The 18,773-nt window shown below is 37.4% G+C and overlaps 1 protein-coding gene across 1 annotated transcript in view; it reads right to left on the reverse strand.

Annotated features, from left to right (window-relative positions):
- Nucleotides 1-18,773, reverse strand: part of LOC125678317 (von Willebrand factor D and EGF domain-containing protein-like) — a 79,087-nt gene that overhangs the window by 30,160 nt on the left and 30,154 nt on the right. The window contains exons 6-8 of the mRNA XM_048916694.2: nucleotides 18,443-18,529; nucleotides 14,189-14,572; nucleotides 7,794-7,943 (exon numbers count right to left, since the gene is read on the reverse strand). Of these exons, the coding sequence (XP_048772651.2) occupies nucleotides 7,794-7,943; nucleotides 14,189-14,572; nucleotides 18,443-18,529 (621 nt within the window). The remainder of the gene's footprint in view (nucleotides 1-7,793; nucleotides 7,944-14,188; nucleotides 14,573-18,442; nucleotides 18,530-18,773) is intronic.

An 18,773-nucleotide genomic window follows, 5' to 3' on the forward strand; every position in this document is an offset into this window, starting at 1 on the left:
GAATTCTTATCATATCACGTTATTTCGTTGGTCATAAGTACCATATTTGAGATATTACTTGCAAATATGACATTGTTTTATGTTTCCACTTAAGTAAAACATTTCTTTCGACAGTATTTTGTATTTCCCACATTTACATATTAAAAGAAAAGCCACTTTTAATGCATTTCATCGTCTTCTTTGCTGACGGTAGGTCTACTCTGTCCCACTTAGTCATTCAAAGTTCCACTAAATGCACCTCCCACACAGAAGAGTTCGTATCTCGAAACTGGTGTACATTTACTGTTTTTTCATTGACCCCATTCCGAATCTTGCCATGGTTCAGATAAGTAAAAAAAATTTCATTTTACAGAACCTATGTCAGCAGTGGATGAGTTGCAAGTTTCCGGTCCAGATGTAACAACTATCTGGTTTCAGACAGATGCTCTTCTATTTTTGTTTTCTTAGTACTATGTATACATACGACTAGTACCATAGAACTCTGGAACTTGTATATTTCCGGATTTATTAGGATCGTCGACTTTGGTTTTGTATACTGTGTTCGTAATAAAATGTTAATGATAGTTCCGGTACTGGTGTTCTTCGTGGTTAATATTCATATGTACCATTGAAAATAATGTAAATACACAACACATGGCGACGAGGTAAACAATTATTACACTACTGAACATTCGAACATTCATCGCGCAAGTGACCAATTTCGTTGTTGCAGTACAAGTCTGAATTTTAGGATTCACTAAACACGAGGTGTTTCGAATTTCCTCGAAATGGCGGTATCGCTTATTGGACGGGTAGAACAATTTGATATTTCAAAGGATAGGTGGCATGCATGTGTTGAAAGGTTAGAACAATACTTCTTAGCAAATGAAATCGATAATGCGAAGAAAGTCCCAGTGTTATTAAGTCTCATGGACGGATCCACATATAGTTTACTCCGCGACTTAACTGCACTTGCCAAACCTGCTGATAAAACCTATGCCATAATTATTACTGCTTTGAAGGATCATCTCGGCCCCAAACCTATTATCATTGCGGAAAGATTTAAGTTTTACAAGAGGGACCAACGAGCAGATGAATTGGTGAGAGACTATGTGGCTCAGTTACGGAAATTATCCGAGCATTGTGAGTTTGGGGACTCGCTGGCGGATACCTTTTGGGATCATCTTATCTGTGGACTTAGAAATGAAAGTGTTCAAAAGCTACTGTCTGTTAACAATCTGACATTGAACGGCGCCATTGATGTTAACATAGCCATGGAGATTGAGACTAGGGATGCAGCCGAGCTGCAGAACAAACACAGAGGACTTTCATCTGTTAACAAGCTTCAGAGCAACCAGAAGCAGCGTCATCATAATCCTATTAAGAAGGAAGGAAAGTACTACAGACTTGGCAAAGAAGAAGACAACTCTAATGAGCATCGTTTCAAAAATGGTATCCAACGTGTGTGCAGGGGAGCTGGTTGAGGAAAGCCAAAGAAGACACACTATATGGGGAATGATGATGAGGATGCTTATGACCTTCTCTCAAGTTTAGAAGTGCACAATTTAAACAGCTAAAAAAATCATCTAGATTCAACCAGTTGTGAATGGTAAATTGCTACGTATGGAACTTGACACCGGATCTGCTTTAACTGTTATGACCAAATCTGACTTTCTGAAACACTTCGAGGGACTGGAATAGAATAAAAGTAATGTTACGTTGAAAACATATTCAAGAGAAATAATTAATCCTCTAGGATGTGTGAATGTCGATATTCAACTGGGCAAGCCCAGGACAACTCTGCCTCTTCACATTGTATCATAAGGAGGATCCCCTCTTTTGGGACGCCAATAGATGGATGCATTATTCGGGGAGAAGTGGTCTGAGAGACTGCAGATCAATCATGTGGAAACCCATCCCCCTGTGGAAATGATAGAACAGATGAGCAACATCAAAGGTGTTTTCAGTGAAGAGCTTGGTGCTCTTAAAGACATTAAGGCAAAGATTGTCGTTAAATCTTATGTTAAATCCAAGTTTTGCAAGGCAAAACCACTCCCACATTCTCTGAAATATGTTGTGGATAAGGAGCTAGAAAGAGTTATACAGTTGGGAATATTGACAGTAGTAAAATACAGCAATTGGGCTACACCCATTGTCGTTGTGCCTAAGCGGGATGGAACAGTCCGAATATGTGGAGATTTCAAGGTAACCCTGAATCCAAACATTAATATTGATCAATATCCGCTTCCCAGAGTGGATGACATTTTTTCTTCATTAACTGGAGGACAATATTTTACCAAGATTGACCTGGGAAAATGATTACCTATAGATGGAAGTGGGAGAGGATCAACGGAAACTGCTTACTATCAACACACACAAGAGGTTATTTCAATTCAATATACTCATGTTTGGTGTAGCTTCAGCCCCGGCAGTGTGGCAAAGAGCAATGGATCAGGTGTTACAGGGAATCCTAGGAGTCCACTGCATGATTGGTGACATGATCATCGCAGGATGTACTCGTGGAAATCACATTGAAAACCTTGAAAAAGTCTTGACCAGACTGCAAGCATTCAATTTGAGAGCCAACAATAAGAAATGTGACATTTTGAAGGAAAGCATCGCATTCTGTAGGCACAAGTTTGACAGATGTGGACTTCATAAAACAGAGAAAAAGCGAAGACAGTTGTCAACACAAAGTCTCCGTCCAGCTTGATAGAATTGCATGCATTTCTAGGAGTCGTTAACTACTATGGCAAATTCATGTCCAATTTGTCTACCATTCTGAAACCCCTACACCATTTGTTAGAAAAAAAATCTGCATGTCATTAGACCAACGAATGTGAGAAGGCATTCATGCATGTCAAAGACTTAATGAAATCGGATCAGGTGTTGGCACACTACAACCAAGCACTTCCTCTGAGACTGTCATGCGAGGCATAACCGTTTGGACTGGGGGCAGTTCTATCACACATATTCCCATCAGGAGAAGAGAGGTCCACAGAGTTTGCTTCTTGTACCTTAAACATAGCAGAGCGAAACTATTCCTAAATAGACAAGGAAGCTCTCGGCATTGTCTGGGGAATCAAGCATTTCCAGATGTACCTGTATGGTCGTCATTTTTCACTACTAACAGATCATAAACACCTTGTGTCTATTTTCCACCCACAAAAGGGAGTACCACTTACCACAGCCGCTTGACTGCAGCGTTACACTCTGTTCCTGTCGGGATTGGACTACTCCATAGAATACACAACACAACTCATCATCAAAATGCAGACCGACTTTCACGCATGCCATTACCTTTGACTGGCGAATGTAAGGGTAAAGAACCTGAATTCCTTGCTTCTGCACATGTATTTCATATTACTCAAATAGAAGCTCTACCAGCGTCAGCAGATGAAGTGAAGCGACCCATAGCTCGTGATCCAGTCATAGCACACGTGTATGAAGAAACCATGCATGGCTAGAACGACTCAACTGACAAGAATCTTCAACCCTATTTTGCACGCAGAGATGAGATAACAGTGCCCCAAGGATGCCTCCTTTGGGGAATCCGCGTGATAATTCCTGAGCCTCTAAAATGTGCATTCTCTCTCCTCATGAGTTACGAAGGACATTTTTGGGAGTGGTAAAGATGAAGAGTTTGGCCAGAAGTCATGTATGGTGGCCAGGTATCAATGCAGAGATAGAAGAGTATTATAAGAAATGCAGTGGATGTAATGAAAACCATAACTTACCCCCTGAACGTCCGTGGAAATATCCAGAAAAACCATGGCAAAGGATCCATGTGGACTTCGCAGGACCCTTCATGAGTGCGATGTTCCTAATAGTGGTCGGTGCACATTCAAAATGACCCGAGGTAATTAAAATGAACAAAATAACAGCATGAAAGGTGAAGATAACGAACAGTGATCAATCTCATAACTCCTATAAGCAATACAAAATAGATAGTTGGACAAACACGGACTCCTGGAAACACCAGAGGTGGGATCAGGTGCCTAGGGGGAGTAAGTATCCCCTGTCGACGGGTCACACCCGCCGTGAGCCCTATATCCTGATCACGTAAACGGAGTTATCCGTAGTCAAAATCTGTGTTCAACGAACGGCCTAACAATCGGTATGAAACATGTCAGACAGCATTTGACCCAATGATAGGTTGTATTGACGAACTAGATGGTTATAACGACCATAGAATTTGCGAAATGCTTACTTCAATCGAGACTGTTGAAACCCCTGTACCATCAACTTGTTTGTCAGTAGCTTACCTCGATCTAAAAACTGACTATACGCAGAACAAGCTCTTTCGTATCGAATCAGTTGAGAGATATAAACACCATATGCAGGTGATAATGGAATATTGCTACATAAATATGGGAAGTTCACGATGGAGAAGCTGAAATCATCCCGTTTGTCATACAGTTGAGTTGTCAGTTTGCCGTTAATGTCTACTTTCAATAAAATATCCAAGTATGAGGCAGAAGTGGACGACTCTGTGGTGTCTTTTATTTCGAGCTCACAGGGATATATCGAATCGACATATGAATGAAAGTTATCATTGTTAATAGACAAAACGTCGTCGATATATCTAAATGTGGAATTCAAGACCACAGCAAGAGATTTCTTCTTCTCGCGTATTCTGCTTCATATGACTATAGAAACAGGTCAGCTAACAAAGGAACACAATTCGTGCCCATGGGAATTCCAACAGACTGTTGGAAGACCTGATCAGCAAAGACCACGAAGATATTGTAAATGAGGAACTCTAGCATATTTTTTACTTCAACTTCAGAGTGCTTGTGCGTGAAATCAGAGTGGTGTTTAACAAAGTAAGTTTTTGGATGATTGATCACTAGATAAGAATATTTCCTTTTTCCATTTTTGTTGAAGAAGCAAAACTGTCTATGATGTCAAAAAGTCTAGGCTTTAATTTATCGTGAGGAATGGTCGTGTATAGTGTTGAAAAGTCATAGGTTTTGATGTTATTGATTTGGGAAAAGTTTTGCGATTTCAAGTTTACTGAAAGTTCTTTAGAATTTTTTAGAATCCACATTTGATTAACACCACTTCTGGCATATGTAGTCGCACAGTAAGTTTGAAGTTTTTCCTTCACAGCTGTTAATATTTTCGTGAGGAGCAAAGATAGGGGCTTAGTAGAGCACTTACTGGATCCAGCAATGTATCTTTGTTTGTAATGGTTTTTATTTAGTTTAGGAATCCAGTATAGGCACGGTAACCCATATTCATTCGACCCATTGACTGGGATATTAAATGTGTCTAAAACTGAAGCATGATTTTGAAGAATTCCCTGTTTTGAAAGGGCAGTTGGAGTATAAGTACGATTACCAAAAGTGGAATTAATGCCAAGTTCGTTTAAAATACAGTTGTAATAAAGAGCCTTACAAACCAAGACAATGTTGTTACTAGTTTTTTCAGCTGGAACCAAAACATATTCCTCATGTAACCTATCTAATTCTTTTATCACTTCTGGTTTACTAAACACAGAAGGACAGCATCCACGACTATAGAAGTTCTTAGGTCAATATTTGCTCGAAACGGTTTACCCGAGCATCTGACAAGTGATAATGATCCACAGCTCGTTGCTGATGAGTTCCGACACTTTATGAAAAACAGCGGTATTCGACCCACGACCTCCGCACCATATCATCCAAAGACTAACGGTTTGGCGGAAAGGTTTGTGCAAATCTTCAAGAATGTCATGAAGGCATCAAAAGGAGATGCAGGATCATTACAAAATAAACTACGTAATTTCTTAATTGCATACCGTAATGCTCCTCAACAGCCAACATGTGAAACCCCTGCCAGACTTTTTGATGGAAAACATCTTACAACCAAAATTGACAGATTACGACCAGATGTGACAAAGACCGTAACCAAGAGTCAGGACAGGATGCGCGAGAAAATATTTCACCCTTGAGGTAATGCAGTGTTGGAGATTCAGTACCAGTCAGAGATTACAGAGGTGATCAGAAATGAACCAGAGGAGTCGTAAGTGAGCAGACAGGAGCTGTATCATACAAAGTGGAAGTGTCACCTGGAAGTGAATGGAGGAGACATACTGATCAAATCATAAAATCAGCAGCTAATTCAGCAGCTGATGCACCAGTACAGAACCCCAATGTAGAAACTCATTTGGACGTGCCAGAATCAATAGCGGACAATAGCTCATGCAGTAGTCAAACTCCTCTAAACATAGGAAAATCTAGTGAGAAACCAGTTATTGGAAAGGCCTCTCCATTGCCAGAACCTACCAGTAATCCACAAACGCCAATCCGTCGAAATCCACCTAGAACCGAAGGGCTCCTGAGAAGTTGAATTTGTGATCGTGTGAATGATATTTGGGGCATAATAATCTCCAGATAATAATCTCAGGGCAGGAAGTCCTGGTGTTGGGTTATTATTGTTATATATCCAGTTAATTCAGTATTGCTTGACATGCTAGTCATTACAGCATAAATCAGTATAATAAGTGTTTTGAAATACATGTATGGGATTCATGCTATCTCTCTCGAGCGTACTCAATATTTTAACTAACCAGTACGATATGATCATTAAAGATCTATGATGGCATTAATCAATAAAAATATTGCATACATTTGTGTATACAGTCTAGATTTGTGTGTGTGTGTGGGGGGGGGGGATCCAAAGTTATTTCACGATCAATTATAAGTAAATATGAATATGTGGATCAGTACCTGATGATACATTGATAATTGTGAAGGTTTGTGTCGGTACATATTGTCGCCGGTAGAGGTAATCAAATACATGCAACAACTGCCAATCTATACAGGTTTTTCACTTGTTTTACGAAAGCAGGACATTTATATGTTTTGTCCTTCCGCAATAAAACAAGAATAAACACCTGACGATATGACAATTTTGGGTTTCTGAAAACACAGAAAAAGACGTATAAATCCGATTCTACTGATGTTAGTCTTTAATTATCATATAATCCGATGAAAGAAACAAAACTCCATAAAAAATGTACGTTTAAATTTCATATTTATAAAATTTTCAAGGATAAGTGTATACCCGGAATCATAATTATGGTCGGAACTAAACTTACGCGTAAATGATATGCGCGGACCGAAAATTATTGGCCAGTGCGTAAATGATATGCGCGTTCAGTCCGGAACGCTGAAATGCTATATCGGTCGACAATATGTACACACACGCACGCACGCACGCACACTTTGAATAAGATCATTTCAATTTGCTGACAAAGCACAATTATTTTTATTTAGAATGTTCAGAACATTGTGAAGTCAGCTGCTGGCCTAACCACTTTTCAAAAAACAAAAACATGCTACGCGCCTTCATGTATGCCAGATTAATTAACAGAAATCATTAGAAATCTTATATTAGAAGAGATAATTGTTCAGATGAAATCATAATTAAAAAAATAAAACAAGATTACAACGCGTAGCCATATGTCCCCCACTGCCGCAAGAAAAAAGTTGAAGCACAATAGTACTAGTCCCATAACATTTGTAGAATCAAAATTGCAGTGGAATATGATTAACTACATATTGTGACTAACAATCCTGCAAAACTTGAAAAAATCCGCATAGCTGTCTCTGAGGAGTTGCGTCCACAAAGCGTTCCTACAGTGTAGCATGTACAAATTCAACAAAGTCCCGTAACTCCTGTAGTCGAATCAAAATGACGGCGCAATATGATCAACTACATATAGTGACCAACAATCCTACAAAATTTGAGCGAAGTCCATTGAGTCTATGTCCCCTTCCGCGTTTCGGTGGGGGACAAATAAAAAGATTATATATCATAATACTTACAGTGATATCCCTTGTCTTGTGCCTGTACAAAACAAATTCCCCCTCAAGAACTGCATTCCAATGAAGTCCGTCAAAAGTGGTCATTCTTGGGTCTGTTTGAACACTGCATCGTTTATGAGATATGTCAATGTCAGCATCAGAGATCATCACCTGTTATTACCAAATATTGACTAGATAATTTTATTTACATGTTCTATTTCGCTTTGTTCATAGGAACATGAATTATTTCCTATTCTATTCATAAAAATAACCAACAGAAAGTATTGTAGGTAACGACAATTTATTAGCTATATGTATTGTCTTGTTTGTTGGGTATGTGAGGTGATTTTAAAAATACAATAGAGAGCGTGATAATTTGCTTAACGACAAAGCATGACCATCATGATCACGTTTTCTATTTTAGTAAATCACCTTACACACCCAGCAAACGACACAAGAAATACTTTAGAAACATGTATGTCACCCATAAACTTTTCATTAAGAATGTGTGTACACGTAGTCAGGGACCTCTAAAGTTACTGAGCAGATATTTCCAAATAACCAGTCATTAAAAACATGACCTTTGACCTTGTGATCTGAAAACCAATGGGGTCATCTACTCTTTAAGGAGCACCAGTGTATCAAGGATTTTGTCTGCCGTGCAAATGGTTTTCAAGATATTGAATGGATAATATTTCATTATGTCTAGTTTGACATTTGACTTTGTGATTTTAAAATCGATACGGTTCATACACTCCTTGCGTAGAGTCAGTGTAACAAGTTTGATATCTGTCAAGCAAAGGCATTTTCAAGATATTGAGCGGACAATATCTTACTACATGTATGTCCAACTTGACCTTGTGACCTGAAAAACAATAACAGTCATCTACTTTCTAGGAGCAACCACTGTATCAAGTTTGGTAACTGTCAAGCAAAGGTTTCTTTAGATATTGAACGGATATAAGGAGGAGGGGGCATAACAAAATCGATATGTGCATCTAATGCACTATATATAGATGGAAAATACTCATCAATGCAGAGTTAAATACTGGCGCAATAGCATAGATAGTATAAGCACCATACAAGAATAGGGTAAACCAGGTTCGAAACCATTTTCAACTCGAAATGAAATTATGAAACATGTAAAAAAAAAAAATCATATATAATATGAAATATTCACTCGATGGCACTGATGTATGAAAGAACTAGTGTATGGTGTGCGGACAGGGCCTGATCAATTTCCTCTTACAGTCAAGAGTTTTTTCTTTAAAAAAAAATGCATTTTCTCTACATGAACCATAAACCCTAGCATCCCCCCCCCCCCCCCTCCGAGTTGCCTCGGGGTCCTGAATTTCACAATGTTGATAGAGGCACTCTTGCTCATCATGACTACATACACACAATTTGACGGCTAGACGTCTTTGAGTAAAGAAGACTATTTATAAAGATAATACTATTGTCACCTACATATATGCAATAATCATCAGATTCACAATTTTAGTTCCCCTTCTCCACGAAATCTTTCATATCAAATTTTATGAAAAATGACCATGTACTTTCAGCGATTTTTTTTTTCTATTAAATTCAAATATTATTCATACACAAGATGAAAGACGGACAATTATCGACACAATATGTTACCCGATTAGGTGATATAAACATTTTAACAGACTAAACACCTCTTGATCCATCTGGCCCAAAGGCTATGGAATCTATAAAAATTCTTGTTTTGCATAACTAGGCTAAATTCTAACATTCAGTAGCAGTATAAAAGAAGTTCTTAAACCCACCCAAAGTTAGAACCCTGGGGGTTGCTATATTCAAAGTTTTGGCACATTCCTTTCTGCTTTCCTAAATAATACAGATCAGTGAAATTAAGAAGTATTTCAAGTGATAAAGGAAATAATACCTATGGTAATTTTGGCTTCACCCTTACTCCAGCGGTTCACGGCGAGATACTTTTGACGTGGCGCCGCGAGGTATATAAGGAGCGTAGGGACGTTACCGAGGCTTTTACTTGTAGGAGTAGCTTCACCCTAAACGCAAACATTTACCCTTGGGATCTTTAAATTCACAATTTTGGTAAAGGGCTACCTGCTCCTTCTAAATATCCATTTAGTTTCAAATTAGTATCAATAGCACTGAAGAAGATGTTATTTAAATGTTTTACACATAAACACTATATGCTAAGTTTGGTGCCACCCTGGAGTCAGAACCCTACCCCGGGGATCTTAAATTTTGCAATTTTGGTACATTGTAATGCATTTAGTTTTTCTTACAGATGTGTAGTTATAGTGAAGATTTTTCAAATTTCTCAATTATTGGCAGTTTTTGCCGCACCCCTAAGGCCCCGAAGGAGCAAAAGTCCTGACATTTATAGTTTCAGTCTCCCTTGTTCCTTGGATGCTTCATACCAAATTTGAAAAGAATTGAAATGGTAGTTTTCAAGATGTTAAAAAATGTTTAATTGTTAGCACACATTTAATCATTATGACCTTTTTGGTCCCACTTGGGAACCAAAATCCCTACCCCTAGGATCATGAAATCTATTATTTTAATAAAGAGCTTTCTGTTTCTTCTAAATATCCATTTAGTATCATTTAAGTATCAATAGCATTAAAGAAGATGTTTAAATTTTTGAATGTTTTAAACATAGAAACTATATGTCAAGTTTGGCCTTGCCTTGGAGTCAGAACCCCTACCAAGGTGATCATGATATTTTTAATTTTGGTAGAGGCCTTCCTGATCTACATCATTGTGCATCTAGTTTTCTTACAAATGTGCAGGTGTAGAGAAGAACATTTTTGAAAATTGGTCAATTTTTGGCAGCTTTTACTTCGCCAATGAGTTCAACTGAATATTTAACTCTTTCTGTGTATGTGTATTTGTTTTAAATTGGGGGGGGGGATGTATTTAAGGAGGCTCAGTTTATCAGTTTGTGTTAATGTAGACAGAAAATTGCTTGACATTTCAAGAGAAAAGCTTTACAAGAAAGTCAAAAAAATTCTGATTAGAAGTTAAAAATTGTGTAGGGTGTCAATTTTGTGTACTGCTTAAAGACTAATGTTGTTGGGCAGATATGTAAATTGGCACTTGGTTGGTTCATGCAGTCATCCTTGACATTGACCAGCTTTCCCACAGAGACTGTTTCTCCAAGGAATGCGTAGATTGTCGATCATCTGTCTGTGTCTCGCAATTACTTGGTGTAGACAGCTACAAATGTACCATGCTGAATCACTTGAAGGAAAGAGATATACACTTCCTTTGGAACGATGTGTGTACTCGATGTTGCGTCGGTTGTGAAGACCCAAACCTTGAAGTTAGACCTTGACTTTTGACCTTCACCCCACTTTCAAGGTCAACCTTCAAATACCTTGTGGGGAGAATGTGTTATCTTAACCTTTGACCTTAACCCACTTTCAAGATCATTCAAGGTCGACAATCCCGTTCCAGTTGATTTCGAGTCTTTACGATTGGTAGTCTTTGAGTGATGACTTTCTGAGACAGTCGTTAGATTTAAGGGTCTTCGGATTTCTGAGATTCATCTCTCACGGAAATTGGTTGTCACGTGAATTTGTCAACGAACGTTTCAGCTCCAAGAATATCATGCGATTACTCCTATAGATGTAGATGGAGTTTAAAGCAATACAAGCTGTAACTGACGGTATTTTTTTTTTCAAATATCTAGTTATGCACTAAATAACACCTATCTGTATAACTAATATAATCCCCAAGATCTGAAGAAAAATTCGGCAGAATAAACAAGGGAATATTGTTTGAGAGCATACTTACAATGAGCGTTTCGTATAAACCGCCATTGCGTCGTACACAAGGAAATGGGAACGATGATTGCCGAACATAATCAGGTTGCCGAAGCCAAGGTCATATAGAGAGACGGAAACTGACGTGGGCAACTACACGTCTTTTGTTTTAAAATATTACATCGTTTCATGAATGACAAGAAGTACTCTAGTGTACGAAAGTAATAATTACGCTAATGTGCTACTCAAATGAAATTTTGATAGTGAATGTTCTATAGAATTGGAATGTTAAATTGTTTACAAATTTGACAGTGCTCAGTGCCTCTCTTTCGCTTTTTTTCCGAACTGGTGACCTCCGAGGTCAATGCACATCGGAGATTACAAGCAGGAATTACTGACAGGATGACAATGATTCATGAATCGACATTTTCTGCTGATTTGACGGGTTTATTGCTTCAGATTCACTCTGATTCCATTAAGTTATATATATTCAATCACAAATATGTTAAATATTTCTTCTTTTATTTTTCAATTTATTTGCCGTCAGTTACAGCTTTTATTATATACTTTCAATTTCATCTCTTTTCTTTAAAAGTTTGCGGGTATATATCACACGATATATGCCCGGAAACATTCCAACCCGCAAACATTACGTCACAATCAATACACAAGCAAATTACTACGTCGTTAATTTTCAAATTTTTCGTGTTTTTCATCTTTTACTCAGTTAAACCAATAAAGAAATTGTTAAAAATAAATTATTGTTAGTTTCTAAATGAAATTGAAAGTATATAATAAAAAGGTTATAGACTTTGTATGGGAAAATATGACGACCTCGTTTTTTGTCGCGGACGGACCTCGCAAACTCGGTCCGTCTACGCGCCAAAAAACTCGGTCGTCATATGTTTCCATACAAAGTCTATAACCTATAAGTATTGCTTTAAGGAACAAGCTTTATGATAGTAAACGTTATTTTTCGGCCCCTATTTGCCCTTGGGGCCAATTTGAAAATTCCACAACCTTATTGCACAACTACAGGATATACCATTCAGTTCCTAGAATATCATGCGACTACTTCTAAAGATGTAGATGGAGTTTAAATGGCAAGCTTTGTTATAGAAAACATTATTTTCGGCCCCTATTTGTTGCCCTCCCCCCCCCCCCTTAGGGCCAATTTGAAAATTCCTAAACCTAATTGCACATCTACAAGACATAACTATTCAACTCCTAGAATATCATGTGACTACTTCTAAAGGTGTAGATGGACTCAATTGAATTAAGGCGTCCCATATACAAAAATAAAGTAAAATAGATGCATAAAATCCATGGTCTTTAAATAGTGTTTTATATAGATAATGTTTAATGAAAAATATCCGAGAACAAAACGACGTTTAAACCGATACCCAGTAAGCTTCCGTATATTTTCATCGAGGCATGGGTTTATCATCACGAGACAATCACGAGACATTATATATTTAGATTCAACAGAAATAATTTTTGATAATTGCAAAAGTGCAACGATATTGGTTACATGGAGGCCGGCCATTTTAATATTGAAAAACAGAGCCTATTTTACATATTGTACATTAACTGAAAAGTCTTGGGAGCAAGTTCTTCGATAGAAGGAAGGAAATTTAAAATGCATCTAATGCAGCATATTTCTTAATTTTCGAGAGTATGCACGATATTATCAGATGCGGAAAGGGGTTTCTTTTTGTGTCAGAAGTTGCTCTCAACACTTTTTTGATCTAGCAATGTATATAATAATATAAACATCAAGCACCACCATACACTGTACATCGTTGCACTTTTACATTTACTGCAGTTGGTCACAATAATGTACTCCGAATACATTTTGTATATACCGGTAGGGGCGATTTCAAGGTAACAATATAAAATGAACATCACCTTCGCGCAAACTAGATATGATAAATGCAGAGTGATTTGATATGAAAAAGAAATAATATATGATTATATCATAAACATTTGACAAGAATTTTTTTCATATATACTTCTTATCACTTGATAACGGTAGTAAATAACGACATACTATTATGAACAGTGCGACATTTAACTCTGGACACGACAAAAGTCCGGAGTTTCGCCGACCCTTTTATTAAGGATACAAATAAACCCTTTACAAAAAAGATGGGATTTTATGTCCACAAGACATGCACCAACATTTACACTTGTAACTATTGTAGTTTTAAAGATATTTTCACCTGAAATAAAAAAAATCCCGAGGGATTTTGGTGGGATTTTCACTCCCACCAAAAATCCCATGGGAGAAAAAATATAATTTCTCCCATAGGATTTTAACTTTATTTAAATTTAAATAAATTTCAATGTACTCGTATGACTCCATTCCTTAAAAGCAATGGACCTCGGCCCCTTCGGTCCATTACTTTTAAGGAATGGAGCGATACTCGTACATTAACCCTTACTTATTGCACATCTATAGGACATTACTTTTCAGCTCCTAGTATATCATTTGGATAGTGGACATAAATGTTTTAATGACAACAACCGGGACAGCTGAACAGACCGGGACAAAAACAATATGCCCCGACCATTTTTTTTTTTTTAGAAAGTGCAAGTATAATTAGATTTCTGATGATTCAAGGTAGGGAAGAGCAATGTGAATGAAAGAAATACCTGAATATCTGGAATAGTTACGTTGTCCCATACCCGAGACGCATCTTCTGTGTTGGAGTTGTTTACGCCTAGTCTGATAAATATTTCTCTCTCGTCTTTGTTAACCATATTATCTACATTTCCAGTGATGTTTAGACTTTTCCTTGAATTCCATGACAGTGAGTTAATTTCTATTCCACAACCATGCCTGTCAAAAGATATGCTATTCCTGTTTGCATAGTTACTGCATTGTTTCCCAGCAGATTGATACTCTGGTGTTCTGAGGTAGACTCCAACCGAGCACTGGTGCTGGCGGTTTACTCCTATACAACCTACAGGTACGGTGACCCTGAATTGAATTTCTCGAGGTGCACCTTCTTTAATATGAATTCGCTTTTCTGTCGGCTGAAACAGAAACATGTGTAGTGATTGGCATAGCAACATATAGAACTGTCTTCACTAGGATCATGTCCATTGTTACGTGCATACAATTCACATCTTTTTTAAGAGGAGTCAGTGTTCTTAAAATTGTATAGCTTTCAATGAATATGGCAAGTCTACCTCTTACGATAATTGATTGCTTTGTCTTGAGATATTCATTCGGTTTTCCATCACAGCATTATCATTTGTACCCTTTATATTTCACCCTAGTCGAACGCTCAGGTAAGTTTTTCGCTGTCATTTCCTTAATGAGATTAAACTTTTCAGAAATATCCTAAGGTAAAGAAGCCATTCACAAATTCTCTTCAAGAACTCTTGGAGAACTGAACATTCGTTCAAACGAGGATCTTCAAGGTCACTACTGGAGTTTAATCACCAGTAAGCTTCGTTTTATGACCCCTGAGCCAGAATATACACTGTACATGTATAGGGAACTTTTTCAAACCAATGCACCGCGACAGATCTAACTGGTTGTGACAGTTCCATCGCCAAATGCTTGGCATCAGGTGTGAATGTCACGGGTCCTCGGAGATGACCTTTAAAAACGGATGACCCGTATCACAATAGGTGTGGCACGCTAAAGAACCCTCACTGCTCAATGTCCATAAGCACCAAGCATAGGCCTAAATTTGAAGCCCTTCACCGGTCTTGGTGACGTCTCCATATGAGTGAAAAATTCTCGAGCGAGACGTTAAGGAAAATACCATCAATCAAACCAATGCATGCCATTTCAACATCTATACCTCAATCAGGACGGGTATAATCAAGAGGCCCATGGGCCACATCGCTCACCTGGGCCACCTTGGCCTAGATAGATAGATAGATAGCTCTCTCTCTCTCTAGCTAGCTAGCTACATGTAGCTATCTAGCTAGCTATATATATATATATAGAGAGAGAGAGATTAGATAGATAGATAGAGATGGTCGAGCGGTCTAGCGCGCTGGTTACATGCTGCTATATTCGAATGTAAAACTTTGATCCCTATTTGTGGCTCCATCCAATTCCTGTGGCCGTGATTTTTACAAACTTGAATCTGCACTATGCTAGGAAGCTTTCATGTAAATGTTTAAATTTAACTTCTTTGGCCCAAATGGTTCTTGGGAAGAATTTTTTTTATAGATTTTCTCTATATATTTCTATGTAAAACTTTCATCCCCTATTGTGGCTCCACCATACACCCGGGGACCATGATTTTAACAAACTTAAACTGCACTATGTCAGGAAGCTTTCATGTAAATGTCAACTTTGCTGACCCAGTGATTCTTCAGAGGATTTTTAATGATTTTCACAATAAATTTGGATTTAAAACCTTGATCTCCTATTTTGGCCCCTTCCTACCCCTGGGGGCCATAATTTTGATAAACTTGAATCTGCACTATGCCAGGAAGCTTTCATGTAAATGTCTGCTCTTCTGGCCCATTGGTTCTTGAGAAGATTTTCAAATGGTCCAACCGTATTTTTGCATTTTTGTGATTATTTCCCTTTTGAAACCTCATTTGAACAAACTTGAAAGCCTTTCACCTAAAGGAAGCTTTTTGCCAAGTTTGGTTGAAATTAGCCCAGTGGGTCTGGAGAAGAAGTCGAAAATGTGAAAAGTTTACAGACAGACAGAAAGACGACGGACAACAGACGATCAGAAATACTCACTTGAGGTTTCAGATGAGCTAAAAAGGAGTTCAGGGCGAACCCCTAAAAATATATATGTATGAAGAAAATATAATTATTTTTAGTTAAAAAGAAATGTATCCCGAGTTCCCAAATTGAAAGTGTTCCAAAACACCCCTTCCCTTTATGCACTGCAGTACTGCATGGTATGGAGGCGAAAGCATAAGCAGAAAATAGACATTATGAAACACTTTGTGCATTCACCAGGACACAATTAAGAAATAAATTTCATTTTTGAAAATACATGAGGGTATGAACTGCGACGCTTCACGCCGGCCTACTTCATGAAAAATATGCTGGCGTGAAACGTTACAGTTCATTTCCTCATGAATGTTCAAAACTGATTTATACATGCGTCTACTGTCTTCTTTCGTCTCTATTGGAATTGCCAGCCGTTGAAATAGAAGTGCTATATTTATCAAGATCCATATACACACTGTTCTCAACTGCATTGCACTCACGAAGAAATGACTATCATTTTAATTGGTAATGGTATAGAAGGCAAAGACATTGGAAATGTAAATATTAGGGGATAAATGCTTAACCTTCGGCACAAGTATTACATGTGTACCACTAACTGCAACATGGGGCTTATCTTTTAATCATATGAATAGACAAAACATCATCATCAGAAAAGGATTCGGAAACAAATATTAATGGAAAACATTTTTTTAACGAAATAACAACCTTGACCTTCTTCAAATGCCTTGGTTTATGGTCATGGCATAACAGTTACATGTATATGCAAAATATGTTTTGAAGATATACTGAATTTCCAGTTTATGAACCAAGTTCCCCGCCCTGGAACCAGAACTACATAACCAGACAGTATGAATTTCACAATATGGTAAAGGCATCATGGTCATGCTCATTACAAATATGCACTCCGTTCATGAACTAGACATTCTAGAGTTAGAGGAGAAGATATTTGTACCCTTTTAGTTGTCCACATTTTAAAAGTATTTTCACATTATGATCTTCTTATGTAAAACTTTCAACCTCTATTATGACCCACGGGATCAATGAATCTATAATACACGAGGATGCTTGTATACATATCGCTTTGACAAATTGTGTCATTGTTGTTCCTAAGAAGATAATTTGTAATGAATTTTCCGAAATATTTCTATATAGAACTTTAAACCCTTAATGTGGTTCTGTCCTGACCCGGGCAGGATCCATGTTGTGAAGGTAAAGTGTAAATCTACACTACTTGAGGATGATTGCATATAGATTTGACGAGTGGTACCTTTGATCTTAAGAAAATATTCCTCTATAAAGCTAATTAATCCCTATTGTGATACTACCCTGGCCCCGGGTCATGGTGTGAACAAATTTAAATCTACACTACGCAATGATGCTGAACTTTTAATTTGCAAATAAAACTGAAGAAGATTTTAAGGATGTATGCTACACCAGAGAAATTTGATATGGTTGAAAAGTGGAGGATATGTACAACATTATTTTGAAATTGAAAACTTTCAAATTTACTTTATTTAGTCAAAAGAAATACAGTTTTAGTTGAAAGCAATATGAAAAAAATAAAACCTCTGCTGGATTTGAACACGCGATCTACAGTTTAGCCGTGGACGTGCTGACCTACTGAGCTACTCAGCTAGGCGAGAATTTTTAAAATGAATAGACAAATATTGCTGATATTTATATTTTCATCCATGTTTTAAAAGGAAGTCAGCCATTATGACGATGTCGAGTACCTCTTTAAAAGAACTCTCTTATACAAAACTCAATCTTATATCTGTATGAAGTCATATCATCTTCATAACATGTACTGTACATATTTATCTACATGACCGGCGACACACAATTTAGTTTACAGTAAAACTTTACTTCCTTCTTTATTGAAAATTAGACCTTAATATGATGCATAGTTTGTGCGAAAAACGAATAAATGTGTAATCCGCCAAATTTATGACGGAAATACATGAAATTCGTTGAATTTGTGTTGTTGCATGTATAGCGGTTGAGTCTGAAACTGTATTGAATGTTTTAATACATGATTTCGAAAAATCAATCTCTTATAGTATATCTAGATGTTGAATTTGCTCACATTTTCATGAAAATCACAGAACTACATGTGTGCGTTGAATCAAGGATATGAAAATCACCAGTCTTGGCGCTTTAAGGTTATTGATAATGGAAATACTCACAAATATTCCAGCCTCATAGTCAGGACTTTCATTGTGATTCGCAGGAATGCCAGTCGAAGTTGTTCGCACTCGTACAGAGCACTTGACCTTACAAACAATGAATTTCATTATTAAAGTTATTGAAGTTAATGTGTAGGTAAATTGGGGGAAAAGCTATTGGTGAAATGGATGGTAGTATATTGTCATAATGTTCGAAGCCCAAACCTCAGTGAGTTTGAGAATACACTAAAATTGCTACGATTTTACCATCCAGGTCAAATAAGTGTTATCATAACTACACTTTCCTGTAATGGGAATGATGTCAACAAAGGGTAGTAGATTTGAAACAACA

Source organism: Ostrea edulis, chromosome 2 (assembly GCF_947568905.1).
Source record: "Ostrea edulis chromosome 2, xbOstEdul1.1, whole genome shotgun sequence".
NCBI classification, from domain to species: domain Eukaryota; kingdom Metazoa; phylum Mollusca; class Bivalvia; order Ostreida; family Ostreidae; genus Ostrea; species Ostrea edulis.